Below are 14653 nucleotides of genomic sequence, written 5' to 3'. Positions count from 1 at the left end.
GAAGCAAAAATAATATAAAAACAGGGAGGGGGACAAAACATAAGAGACAAATAGAGGGTTCCTGGAGGGGTTGTGGGAGGGGGGATGGGCTAAATGGGTAAGGGGCACTGAAGAATCTACTCCTGAAATCATTGTTGCACCATATGCTAACTAACTTGGATGTAAGTTAAAAAATATAAAAAATAAAATAAAAAACGGCCTAACAGGTTAGTCCATGGTGTTGTCTTAGTTGGTTCAGAACACTATTTTTCTTTCTTTCTTTTTTAAAATTCTTTTGATGTTTATTTATTTCTGAGAGAGAGACACACACAGAGAGAGAGAGGGAGCAGGGGAGGGGCAGAGAGAGAGGGAGACACAGAATCTGAAGCAGGCTCCTGGCTCCCAGGTGTCAGCACAGAGCCCAACGCGGGGCTTGAACTCACAAACCGTGAGATCATGACCTGAGCTGAAGTCGGATGCTGAACTGATTGAGCCACCCAGGCACCCCAGGACATTATTTTTCAAGTCACTAAGGCAAGAGTTGTTCCTAGGTGGTCCTAGGATTGCAGAACATCTTTATTTTCTCTTGTGTACCTTTCTAAAGAGATTTCCCCCCTTCCCTGGTAATATGTGTGTACTCTTTTTATAAACAGGAAAAACAAATCCATGTTTATGATTGTTGAGGTTTACAGAAGTAAAACTGAGTTAAAAAAATGATTTGCAACAATGCTATTTTTAAGATGTATGATTTGGCCAGACTCTGAAGTGTTAATTGCTAACAATTTTTAAGCGTTCATTATTAATCAGATGGGCACCTTCCAAATTTCAGACGTACTTCTGAAATTGGTGGGTGGATTGAAGTGGTGCAGATTCACAACTCTGAGGATTTGATGTGCAGATCTGGATAATATGTCATCTACTTTTTTTGTTGTTTTTAAGATCAGGATTGAGGAAAGTGAGTCATTAGGATTTGTACAAATCATCATCAGCCTTTATGATTAAAATCTTAATTTTTCCTGCCCCAGTGAGAATTATTCAAGATGATACACATAAAGTAGGACCAAGAATAATGGAATATTTTCCTTTTTTACGGTGAATTTGTTTTCACTGGGAGAAGGAAGAGTCACTGTCTTCAGAAGGCTGAGGTGGGGGCGTCCAGAAGCCTCTGTGGGGCTATGAGGGAAAGAGTGGAATGTGTGGCATTGTGGTTTTGGGGCTTTTAGGAGAAATACCACATATGGCTTTTTTCTCCCAAGAATATAAGAAACTCGAGACTCTGGGTCAGACCCATGGGCTGTCCAATGCAGTGCTTGTTTCTGTCCGTGGTACCATGGGCTGTTTTGTGAAAGAGCATGTGTGTCTCCTATGATGCCAGCCTCTAAAGGTTAAAGGGTGTGCCAAATATCCTGAGCTTCTCTCATTAGGAACAGAGTCCTTTTATTCAGTTCAATGGAACTGGCATATTGAGCCTGGCAGGTCAGTCTTATGTGAATGACCAGTGACTGGCTGTTTTGTTAATTGCAAAGCATATTTTGCCAAATGATATCAGGAACAAAGATATGGTCAAAGCACTTTCAATTCCTTGACTTCCTGAATATCTATCTATCTATCTATCTATCTATGCACACACACACATACATGCGCGCATACACACACACACAAACATATATACCCACGTGTTATGTATACATGTATATATACATATATACATACCCACATATACATATATGTTTTTAAATATATACACATATATATGTATATATATATACACACACATATATATGTTTATATATATATATTTTAAATATATACACATATATATGTATATATATATGTTTTAAGTATATACACATATATATATGTATATATATATACACATATATATGTGTGTATATATATATATATTTTAAATATATACACATATATATGTGTGTGTGTGTGTGTGTGTGTGTATATATATATATATATATATATATATATATATATGTTTTTTTTTTAATTCAAGTGAATCCACTGAAAATCAGTGGACTAAGTTAGGGCCATACTGTTACAAGGAAACCCAACATTTGGTCACTAAGACCCAACATTTGGGGCTAACTGTGTTATTTGCTAAGGCAGGATGAACCTGAGGAGGTGATTGGTTTTATTGGCCAGGATGTGTTCAGGGGCAGATTTAGCTTTGAGGGTCAGGACTGTGGAGGTAATTGTGGATCCAAATGGTCCCCGGCTTGCATGGAGCCTACCTGATTTAGCCAGAGCACGTTTTATGCTCACTGTTGCTTTTAGCCAGATGATTCCTTCTTATGGTTTAGCATATCCAGATTGTTGGCTTGCTGATCAGCCTTGCGAGTACAAGTGAGGCCCTTTGGTAGTGCTGCTGGTGGATTACACTTGCCTTACAGACAGACTAAGGTGTATGGAACTTTGTGCAGTTGTGAGGAGCAAAATATGGACGTGTCATAATGGGGTAGGAGGGGGCACTTTTTAAATGCCCCTGTGTTGAGAGTCACTGCATTAGAGGATAATAGTTTTAAATGAAGCCACATTTCTAACAAGGGACCAGATAACAAGGATAAATGAAAGCTGCAGAGAGTCTAGAAGCTTCATTTTAGCCATTATTTATAATCTCTTCTCCTATGAAACCTTTTGCTACGTAGCAAAATTGATTAATTTGCATGTATCTCTCTCTCTGGGCCCACATGCTCTCTGACAGAGGAGTGAACAAATAGCGGCATGGACAAGGGAGGAAGGAGGACGGGGCCAGGTGAATAATCAGCTCTAGACTAATCAAGATACATTTTAGGGTCTCAACATTAATCTTGATATTTAATCTTTCTGGGCGATGTTAAAAACGAAAGATTGTATAATGGCATTAATAAAAATCACTCGCTATGGAACGGTTCCGAACAAATAGGACTTTCTTTTTAGCATGCAATAGGAGTCTGTTGAACTGGCCTTAATGTTCCTCTCGGCACACACAGATATGGCTCTGTTTAATTCCATATCCTCTTATCTATAAGTCCTACATTTAATTTACTACCATTCGAGTTGATTTATAGCTTTGCTTAGCAAAAGTACAGTCTTGATTAAAAGGACATTATCACAGCTGATGGACCTTGAAAGCATTTTTTTTCCTCAGACCTTCTAATAACATTTGACTCCCATAAGGCTCGATTTGCAAGTCCCCAGTTTTTGCCCACCTGGCTGTACTTCAGGCAGTGGCAGTTGGGTGTATGTTAGGGGTACTAGGGGTGACATGGGTTTCCCCGGTGCTACCTCCTTATTCATCCCTGAAACGGAAGGTTAACTACAACGCTGAGGTAGAGTTTTAGTTTGCTGTAGGGAATCTCAGTACCCTGGTGAGCTGATCTCTTCTCTAGCTGATCATTGCCACTATAGCCTTTGTCTCTTGGGATGCAGCTAGGCCGAAGGATTCTCCAGTCTAACAGAGGATTCGATTATCATACGAATATCATGTTTGATTATTACGATATGAGGATTGCATTTTGGAGTCGTAGCTGGTGACACATTCCTCCCTCAAAACAATACAGGATTAGTTTTCACGCTCATTGTAGTCGAGAGGAATTGATTTGCAAAGCCACTGATTTCCACAGGTTGGCCACATTCGGTCATTCTCCACAGCAGGCCATGTTCCACTCCCCGGTTTTGATTGCGCAGTATGACTCTTTGGTGGCGTCTGTGGTTCTGGGAGTAAAGGAAAATGCTGTTGCTCAACAGGTGACAAAAAGCTATTATGCTTTGATGCTGGTCAGAACATTATTGCCATTCTCCTGGATTCCAACGGTTGAAGAAATGAGTCACTGTGGTTTTGGATTTCTGTCACTCTGGAGTATATTTTTTTACCTATGAAATAAGCTACTTCTCACAAAAGGTTCACTTTAAAATCACCATACTTACATTTCAATTTACAGATACTTTCAACTGTTCAGAATCCTAGGAACACAGAAAAGAACTAAAAATTGTAAATGTGGTACTAATTCTAAATGGGAGAAGTTTGATTATTTTTTTGGTCACATTAAGTTCGATGGTGGGCCCTTCTGAAAATACAAAAGTAAACGAGTCGTTTTTATCTTGGTCAGCATGTCTTTCCAATTCAGTCTTAACCTCTGTCACCTCTTTCTTTCTACTTACATATTCATATATATGTAAATATGTAAATGTGTAAATATATGTCTGTAAATATATCTACACACACACATATGTAAGCTTTAGTGAGATACTGTTCATACACCATGCAGCTGGTCGTAATCACCTTTAATTGTTAAATTACTAGGCTTAAAACTCTCTGAAATTTTTGTTAAAAAACACAATGCACTCCTGTGAAGAAAGGATTTATGTGTCTAAATCACCTCCAATTTGCCTAAATCACTTTTTTTTTCAATACCCAGCCACAATCTGTCAGAGCTAAACCGATTATTAGAGGCTTTCTAGTTAACCTAGAATAAAAATCACCTGCAGAGTTGTTCTTTTTCCAAACTATACTTGCTGAAGCATGAAACCTTCTGAAATTCTGATAAACTTCATGGCTCCCATTCCCCCTGCCCCATACCAGTTAAATACCCCTGATTTTGTGTAACACTCTCATCTCACAAATAGCGAAACCTTCTTCTTCCTCTCACAGTTTTGGTTAGACACCTTAATAAACACCAAAAGTCTTTCCCATTTTAACATGACAGATTTTTGATAAATTGAGTCAAAGATGCACTGCAGTGAAGGATGGGAGCACAAACTATTTCTGCTGTATATTTTTAAAAACAAGTTACGACGGGGCTGATCTTGTTGAAGGAAAGAAACTTCAAAGTCACAGATCAGAAAGTCCGTATACAGAAACTGTTGCAAATTTGTCATTGTGTCAGTACCGTGTCAGGCAGTGGGGAGATTAGTAGATGTCCTTTATCCTGGAAATGCCTGATAGCCAAGCCTCATATTTCTTCTCAGCTGTCCACAGTCATTTCCCACAGGTTATGGGAGGCCTTATTGTGTTAGTTTCTAAACAGCTGCCCTGAGTGCATTTTCAGCAGAAGGAGATTCATAAGAACACTGATATTAAATAGAAGAAATCGCCACACAGATAGCCTTTCATAAAACAAACTTCTCAGAAGATCTGGCAGATTGTAATGTATGGATGTGTGAAGAGGCCCCAGGGAAAGGACAAAATGGATTTTTTCAGAGGACTTCTGCTTCTCTGAGAAACTGGGAAACTTCAGGCTAAGCGCAGAACAAGCAAAAGAGGTTTTTGGGGACTCCTGCTCTTCTTCTAGACCTCAACATGCATATAGATGGAAAGAGTCCAGGTCTATGACTTCACTCACCTGCTCTGAAAAGAATCCTCTTTACTGGATAAAAATGTTTTCCTGGTCTTACATCCTCCCTCCAGTCCTTCGGGTGACCTTACACTCCACTGGGGGACCATTGATCTAAAGCGACTGTAGGTTTGGGAGAATGGACTGGAATTGTTATACTTTTGAAATTTCATTTTTACTATCAGCATTTACAAAGAAGAAACTCCCGTGATCCTCAGTTCTGTATACCAGTCTGCAGGATATGAGGGGGAAAGATTCCTTCTGACGAGATGCTAATCAGAGAAAAAGTATATTACTTTCTTAAAACATTAGCCAGAAATTGCCCACACTCAGAGAACCCCCTCTCTTAAGGCATCGCCAAAAGTCTGCATGCTTCACATAGAGTTATAGTGGTCTCTGTGTTAATAGATAAGAAACTGCAAAAATGCCCTGCCCCAAAGCGATTTGAAATCCCTATCACTTGTAAATTTAGCAGTAGCGTGTAAGGGTAATGATGTAGACAGACAGTGAGGGCTTGCCACAGGCCCACCGTAAGCCATGACATATATCTTAGAGATATCATATGGAATGGGGTGATGATGTCGGATCTGGTGGTGGTTGGCTTTTTTCACTCTTATCTGGGTTTGCTCATCTACATACAACTCAAGGTTTTAAAGAGACTCAACAGTTTGGGAAGGGAGTCAGCAACCCCACGAGTTTCAGAACTGAATCTGAAGTGGCGACTGTACCTGAAAAGAGGATGTGTATCTGCTGTCTCTTGGGAGTCAGCTTCCTTGGTCTAGTTCCTTACTGTCATGAGCCACAGTTTGGGAGCAGGGGCAGGATTCTTGCCATCGGCTGTCTCATTCTACATACAAGCCCCAGAATGGGTGTTCTGGTTCCAAACAGAGTAGCATAGCCCAACACATGTTGGGCACACGTAAATCGATGTTTTCTGTCTCCGTGGCCATCATAATGGCCCTCACACCCAAAGTCAGGGCTTTGGAAAGAGAAAAATGATAGGCCCTTCTAAAAACAAGGGGAAAGGAAGATTGCATTCTCTTGAGAGTTAAATTATAACTTTTTCTTTCTGTTTCTATGAAGAAGACTGTACTAATAAAACTGCCAATTTCTTTCAGGTGGGTGTACATGGCATTAGAATAGAATTCATCAATGAAAAAGGATCAAAACGCACCGCCACCTACCTACCGGAGGTTGCAAAGGAGCAAGGTCATTGTTGTACTTTATTTCGTATGATCTGGTGAAGAATTTGAACACATATACAAATTGCAATGCGATATCTGACCTTGCAGTTATGTCTGATAATTGATCAGTGTCAAATCATAAGAAGTGATTCTTCCATCACTGCCACTGCAATGTCTGTATGAAATTGGTGAATTCCTCACACAGGAGTCGAGTCCCTGCACTAAAGTTTGATAGCAAAAACACACAACAGTGTACTTTCACAAAAGCAAAGATTTGTAAACTTTGGGTTTTATTCTTAGGCGATGGCTTGCTACGAATTTGAAGTGCCATATTCCCATATTCCATTGTGCTGTATAGCCTTTTGGCACAAACAAGCCTTTTGTTTGACAGTCAGCCAGCCACTCAGTTCATTGTCAGTATCAAATGTTTCATTCTTAGGTGGTTGCCTGTTACTCATTTGCTACTATTAGCATTGTAGGTTTCCCATTAAGATCTGGAGCACTGAGATTAAATGAAGTATTAGTGTCTGATATGCCTGCTCTGCGCTTCCTAATCAAAAGTTTTTTTGTTTTTGCAGATGTAGCACAAACCTTTATGAACCACCACTGTAACACAAAATAAGTCTTCACTCTGTAGTATCTGGTCCTTTCTAGCCACTACTGAATTCCAATCTCATGTTAGTTGAAATGAATATTTCTTTATCTTATGGAGCTTATTTTTCTCATCAGAAAGCATCTGTCATTTGGTTTTCTCACGTTTGTTTCATATAAATGTGAGATACATCACAGTAAAGTCTAATATCATTAGATTTCCCCCCACCTTTGCCCCCCCCCATCCCCCAGACAGGAGAGTTAGATTTGAAGACAGCTGTCTGAAGATTTATTTGGGTTGCTGTCGAAAATGTCTTAATCCTGTAGTTCTGTTGGCTTCGTAAAGCTTACAGAAGAGAGAGGGCCTCGGATATTAGTATACCATCCCATGTCAGAACCAATAAAAATGCCTCTGAATACTTCACACAAATAACACTTGACTGACCACAGAAGATACCATTAAGAACGATAATTACCATGAATTAGTGTGGGAGTCTGAATTACTGCTGACTTGGCAGAATGACATTTAGGCCTTTCCCTCCCTCTTAGAGGTGTCACGTTAGAGGGGAGTACGGTGTCCGTGGTTTGCTACCTAGACATGACTGAGCAGTTACGGCCAGCCTCTTAGATTTCTGGTCTTTGTGGTTGAAATTAAAAAAAAAACAAACAAACTAATGTTGTTGGCCATCATGGGTAGCTAGAATTTAAGGTGTGTGATGGTAGATGTGCTTCCGTACAGGAGGAGACCGTAGCCCTTCTGTGTGATTGTTTTTAGGACCAAAGGACATGATGGCATTTGGTGACAGTGATAGCTGCCGTCTACAAAGTCATTTTGTATTTAACCGAAAGTGCTTGTTGCATGTGTTTGACTGGTATTTTATCTGGTCTGCTCTCCACAGGATGGGACCATATTCAGACCATAGACTCCTTGCTGAGGAAAGGAGGCTACAAAGCTCCGATTACTAATGAATTCAGGAAAACCATAAAACTGACCAGGTACAGAAGGCATTTTCTAGCGCAAGGCTAACCAGGACATTTTGATGCGTATGTCTATAACCCTTTGATTTCTTTGGTCTCTCTTACTTGCTTCTCTTTTCTGAAACAGAATGGAAATGAATGGCAGGGCCGGACTGAGGGTGGATACAGTGAACTCTGGTTGGCAGTAGGGCCTGTATGATGTACGAACCCATCCTTCCCATCTCTAGCTCTCTGCGATTACTCTGGCTTTACATGAGCAAGCCCTCTGAGCCTTTTTCAACTACATTATAGATGAAAGTCACCTGAATTAGCGATTGGCTAGCTTTTGAATGGCTTAGCAGAAGCCCCGGATTCTGCTAAGCAGTCCTCAAATTTGAATTTAACCTTAGGATGTGGGCAGCAATAGAAGTCTACCATGAAAGCTTACTAGAAATCACAGTTGAGCTAGACTTACAAATGCCAAATACATTTCTACGTGGGATTATAGGGATACTTTTTTTTTTTAAATACCCAACATTTTAGGAAAATGGATTGCTGTTTCCATTTGTTTCAATTCCGTAAAACCACACTGAATGCCTGTAGTCTAAAAACGGACTTTTCTCAGCTCTGAGGAGTTACAGATTTGAAAATGCCTTCCTCTCTGCCTTCCCCGGGTTCAGCCTAGGAGAATAGAAGGGCATGCACAAGAATAATTATTAATATAAGGCAGAATGTGATGGGTGGTATGAGATCATACAGTAGGGAAAGAGGAATATTCCAGGAGGGATATAGTTTTGAGGCTGGGCTTGAAGAATGGGTAGACTCTTTGAGGGACGGGGGGAGGGATTAATTTAGTGAGTCGAGGCAAGTTCTGAGGAATGTTCAACAGTAAGATGTGGCTGGTCTTTCAAATAGATCTGTAAGGAGGTGTTCATTAGAGCAAAACAACGGCCGAGAAGGTGGGTTGGGTCATATGACGGAGGGTCTTGAGTTCCAGATGAAGAAATTGAGACCTGATTCTACAGGCAGTTAGTAGCCATTTGAAGGGTTTTAAGCACGTGGATTTGCGAAGGTGTAAGACTGGAATAGGCAACAGGAAAATTAGGAGGCGTTACTGCTACCCAAGAAGCTGTGGGAGCAATCCAAAGGAGGTGAAATGGGAGCCTTACTAAGAGCTGTGGCGGGAGGATGAGAAGAAGGGAGGAAACAGGTGAGAAAACACCGTGCAAGAAATGACAGGACTTAGTAACATCATTCAGAAGTAAGGAACAGGAACAAGTCAAGGCTTTATGTAGAAAAGAAGGACCGAGGCAATCCCTTTGACCCAGGGAGGGACCACAGGAGGAGAGCCCCGTTTTGGCACTGATTCTGGAGTTGAAGCGCCTCCTGGGGTGTCTGTGTAGAAACGTCTGGTTATGTCACCGAAAACGTACATGTGCAGAAGTCATGGCCAGAGATGGTGACTTGGGATCATCTGTCAAGAGGTCATGGTTGAAGTTGTAAAGGTAGGGCTCACGGAGGGGGCACAGAGCATGGGGTCAAAAGAGCCGAAGGCAGAAACACAGCAAAGTCCGACAAGGCAGGAAGGAGCAGGAGGAATAGAGAGATAAGGAGCAGTCTGCGAGACAGGGGGCTGGGGCGGGGGAGAACCAGGGAAGTGCGTTATTGTAGAACCCGTGACACGGGAGAGCTTCAGAAAGGGAGCGGTGGGTGGTATCATACTGGAGAGGTCAAGCAGGAGCAGTTCAAACAAGGAGGGGTAGAGTAGAAAAGAGCGCTGGACTCAGACTTTGGATTCCTGGGTTCTGACCTCAGCCTTGCTAGTTAGTTGTGTGGCATTGACATTGGGCGAGTCACTTGCTTGTCTCTGGACCTCTGTTTTTCCTGTTGTGTAAGGTTATCTCTGAGGTCCATCCTAGCTCTGAGTTCAGTATGTCATCTGTTTCTTGATGTTAACTTTGTCTCTCCCCTGACTTTTTCAGGTACCGTAGTGAAAAGATGACCCTGAGCTATGCTGAATACCTTGCTCACCGCCAGCATCATCATTTCCAAAATGGCATTGGGCATCCCCTTCCGCCATACAACCATTATTCCTGACACTGAGCCGCACAACCAGTCACTGGGCCTCTCTGCAGACCTCTTCCCAGGAGACCCTACCCCTTCTTGGTCTAGCTATCTCTTTTACTGTACCATTTTATGATGATAGTTTCCGTTGCCATGATGAAGCTTGGACATTGTCTGTTAAGATCATCATGGTAACGGGTAGGAAAATGGCATTTGTTAAGAAGATTCTGTTTTATTATTTTAGGTCATCGATTTTTTTTTTTGCAGCATATATAACTTTTGGGGTTTTCTTTCCTCGCAATATTGTGTAGGATTTTGCTTTGCTCTCTCAATCAGGTTTCTGTCTTTCTGTCCTTCTAGCCTTCCTCCCTGTCATCTCTCCTTCTTCCCTTCTGTCTTCTCTTCCCTCCTTCTTTCAACTGTGGATGGAAGAAATTGTGCAGTTTTTAAGGATTTTATTTAGGTTTCTCTTTAGTTTTCTTCAGTGAGATAGATAATTTTTGATAGCTGAGTTTGGGAGCAATTCATATCAAATTCAGGTATTTGTATATGACTCTGGAATTTGCCTAAAATTCATTTTGCTATGAGAGCTTAGTGTGTGGATCTGCACTCCTTAGGTGTGTGTTTTTCCCATGGTTGAAATATATGAACTTTAGTTCTAGTATAGAACATTCGAAAGTCCATGATAGGGCTTGTCACAGAGAGTGAGAAACCATTTATGCCTATTTTGCTGGTTATCACAGAAGAGACGGCCTCATCACTTTATAAAATCAACTTACAAACAAAACTACAACACTGTTTTAAGAAAGTGCAAGCTACCTTTCAAATATGCTACAGAAATCATTTTGAAGAGCAACAAATATCAGGAAGAGAGCAGATACAGAATTTAGTGCCTTTGAGAAGAATTTACTTAAATGGAAAGGAGAGAAGTTGGGGGGGGGGAGGCAATTTAGAGAAATATTCTTATAAAATTTTATTGTTTCTATATGTGAAACAGCAGATGAGACAAATTCCTTACTCTTAAGTATTTTTTTAAGGTGAAAAAAATTTATTTTGAGCAATTAACCAAAAAGAGACATTTGTCTATGATATATTAATTTAAATTCGTTAGCTTTAGGTTTCAAGAAGTCATGATTGGCCAGAGGCAATTCTAGCTACTATTTAAAGAAAATAGTAAAGAGAATCTAGTGAAACAAAAGTTCATATATTGCCATGATTTCAGATTATGTTTGTCCTGGGGACAATACTGGAGTCTTTCTGCACTACATACTTCTGATAGAAACACCTTGACTGTGTTGGTAAGATGTTACGTCACACCTATAAAAATGGCATTTAGAGATGATATAGTCGTCAGAGCCCAGCCCGTTGGCCAGGCTGGTCTTCTCCCCCTGGTGCATACAAAGAGAACTTCCTACCATCAGTAGGAAGTCCGTGTGGACATCCCCAGGAAAAATGACAGATGATTCTGGAGAAAGATTACCTTCATTTTACTATAACTGTGTGTGTGTGTGCGTGCCCACGCATGTGTGTGGGTGGGTGTGTAATTTTTTTTTTTCAAACAGGAAACTATATGTCAAATGAGGAATAGAAGTATGGTGCAGAATGTATAGTCCAAAACTACGAGATGTCACTGGATATCAAAATGGCAGAGCTTAGGTGACAAGCGACAGACTGCTAGTTCAGAAATCAAAAACCCTTTCCTAGCTTGCAAGGGAACTGCCTGAATCCCTTCTGCTTGCCGCTGTGGCAGAGCACACCGCTTTAGTTTTTGATGAGCATTCTTAGAAGTTGGTTGGTATTCCTTCATCCACAGCCCCCGTTATTGAAATAACCATTTTGAGTTGTGATGCCTTAACTAAGAAGCCAATTGTTAGCCTGAAATGCAGTCTCGGTAGCCGGTTTCACTGAGCATCGAGATTAGTCAGAGAAAGCTAGCTGTTGGTCTTTTGAAAGGGATTTTGAATCCTTTCGTTTCTACTTGGGAGCATTTTGGAGCAGATTAGTCTTTCAGTGTGAAACCAAGTGGCAACCTAATAGAGACTTATTTCTTGCCCTTATAGGGAAACTGAGCACAAGCTGAATGCTATTGTCTGCTGCAAAAAAAAAGGGGGGGGGTAAATAAAACAAGCAAACTGAAGAGACAAAATAGACCAATATTGACCCATCCTATCCATCATCTCATCAATTCAGCAGGCTCCTCATCCTGGGTGAGCTCATGGTTAGAAGTTGTTTTGTTGTTTTTTTTTTTTTTAAGAAAAGATCTATGACATACATATGTGTGTGTGTATATACATATACTTACACATACATACACACATATGTGTGTTTATGTATTTAACGGTGCTAATCAATCTTGAGCAGGTCACGTGACTGGTCATGCGGACTCTAAAATCATATCAGATTTTTTAAAATTCTTGATATATGCAGATGTTATACAGATTTTTCTTAAACCAGTGTAATAATGTTATACTGAAGAAATAACCATCCTGCAGGCTTCAGAGGACGAGGTCAGCAATATTTCCCACCATGGCTTGGGGGAAAAGGATAGTTTTGCGTCCTTTTGTTTTCAAATTAATGCACAGTGCATTTTTGTCTCTAGTTGTTGACTAAAAAGACTTTGTAGCTTTGTAAAGGGTGTTATACAAACTGTAATGGTGTGCTTCAAACAAACGCTAGACCTTTTCACCTCTGTCGTATACTACAAAGCTGTCAAATATGTGGTTTGAATTCACTTCGAACATGTTGAAATATGTAGCATGTGTCTTTAACTCAGACGAAGATTTTGATTGCACAGGTTGTTTTAGCCAGTTGTGGTTTATTTGTTCAGAAACACAAATGTGAATTGCACTCATCACCAGAATATTGTATAAGTCAGCGATCTTTAAACAGCTCGGAAGTAATACTTGAACTTCATTTGAGTAGCACAAAGTTTACACTGCCCCCCCTTTTAAATGTTAATTAGTTCCATTTCTGTTTTTTGTTTTTAAATGCAACTGGGTATTTTTCCTGTTGGAAAACAGTAACGCGTTTTACTTTTTGGTATGTAGCAAAAGGCTTCCGTTTCTGGAAGGTTTTCTTGTTCTTAAACAAGGTTAGCCAGGTACCAGATTCTAAAAGAACAATTGTGCCCCCTCCCCCCCATTAAGTGGCCTTCTGACTGCACGAGAATGTGCTACTACCCGCTTCAGTCTCCCCTGCCGCAAGAGGTCGGTGTATTTGATGGAGGAAGTGCAAGGCTCGCTCTTCCCCCCCCCCCCCCCCCCCGCCAACCCCCTGTAAAGCAGTTGTAAGATTTTCAGCACAGCACACACAGTCCCACCACCCAGCACACCGGAAGTTTGTATACTGGCCTCTTTTCATGTCTTCAAATGTGCAGGAAATTTGAAACTGTCATCTGGAATAGGGCTCCGTCTCTTAACGTGTGTTAGATCAAACCAAAGAAGCCCCCAGCCATGCCCAAATGCTGCTTTAAAAGCCTGCCTTCCAGTCCTTACAAAAACCTTGCAGGATTAAATGTGTTCACTTTTTTATTTTTGTACAGTTTCTAAGTGATTTTTGCTAGTGATGTTAAATGGAATTAAGTTTATTTGAGTGGTGCGAGCACCTCCTCCATTGAAATAAACTGGCGACTTTCCTTTTATTTTTTAAAAAGAGAAACCCATTGTGTGCCTCTCGATTTAAGGGTTTCCGATTACATTATTCTTAAGACCAGCATCGATCCTTTATATACAAAGATATGTTTTCCTTGTTTTTTATTACTGTTTCAGAAGAAAAGAAGCCTTTTATTTTGCTCTGGACCCAGTAACTGCGCTGGTACATAGACGCACTGAGAAAATAAACTTTTGTAACCACCTCTGACTGTTTTTGTATATCGAAATCGATTACTTTTGAAATATTTGGATCTAGTTTCTAAGTTATTTTAGTGTTTTATATGTTCCCCGAAATTACTTTGAATCGGTCACCAGCATACTGAGTTCTTGGTGATACAGTGGTGAGACTCGTAACAAGCAAAAGCTACCTGGAGTAGCTCCTTTTCCTTCTTTCCTAGTCCCCTGGTTTTGGATTACCGTGAGACATCACAGATCACCTGACACCCCTCCAGGTATAAACTAGATCCTCGTGCCCTCCACATTTAATTGCTTAATAGTTTGAAGAAACTATTGGAAATGGGCATTTTATATGACATGTATAGCTTGAAAATATTAAAACTGAGCGAAAGGAAACTTGAGAAGGTTTACGTGGGTCTGTAAGGTATGGCTGTGGAAAGATATTGTAGTAGTTTTGACACTATTGTTACTATCTTTAAAATCATTTACCCAATAAAACGTTAAAACCGAGTTAGCGTCGGTCGTCTGTTTCTTTAACCTGCCTCATCATGAGGATCTTGGTCTCGTGGGGGCTTCTGACTAAAACGCAAACTGTGGAAGACTTTGAAATCATACACTTGGGCCCTGATGCCGATGTCTTTCCAAACTCGCGCTCGGGAAAGCTCAGCTGCCCGCAGCTGCTTCCTAGCTACCCCGTGATCCGCCTGGGTCATCCTTTTGCCCAGCC

The 14653-nt window shown here is 40.7% G+C and overlaps 1 protein-coding gene across 1 annotated transcript in view; it reads left to right on the top strand.

Moving 5' to 3' along the window:
- AMMECR1 (AMMECR nuclear protein 1) overlaps positions 1 to 14436 on the top strand; it is a 112962-nt gene extending 98526 nt beyond the window's left edge. The window contains exons 4-6 of the mRNA XM_030305219.1: positions 6422 to 6512; positions 7978 to 8074; positions 10018 to 14436. Of these exons, the coding sequence (XP_030161079.1) occupies positions 6422 to 6512; positions 7978 to 8074; positions 10018 to 10132 (303 nt within the window). The 3' untranslated portion in view covers positions 10133 to 14436. The remainder of the gene's footprint in view (positions 1 to 6421; positions 6513 to 7977; positions 8075 to 10017) is intronic.
- The last annotated feature ends 217 nt before the right edge of the window (positions 14437 to 14653 follow it).

Source organism: Lynx canadensis, chromosome X (genome assembly GCF_007474595.2).
Source record: "Lynx canadensis isolate LIC74 chromosome X, mLynCan4.pri.v2, whole genome shotgun sequence".
NCBI lineage: Eukaryota > Metazoa > Chordata > Mammalia > Carnivora > Felidae > Lynx > Lynx canadensis.
This window is presented reverse-complemented; position numbering and strand designations above follow the sequence as displayed.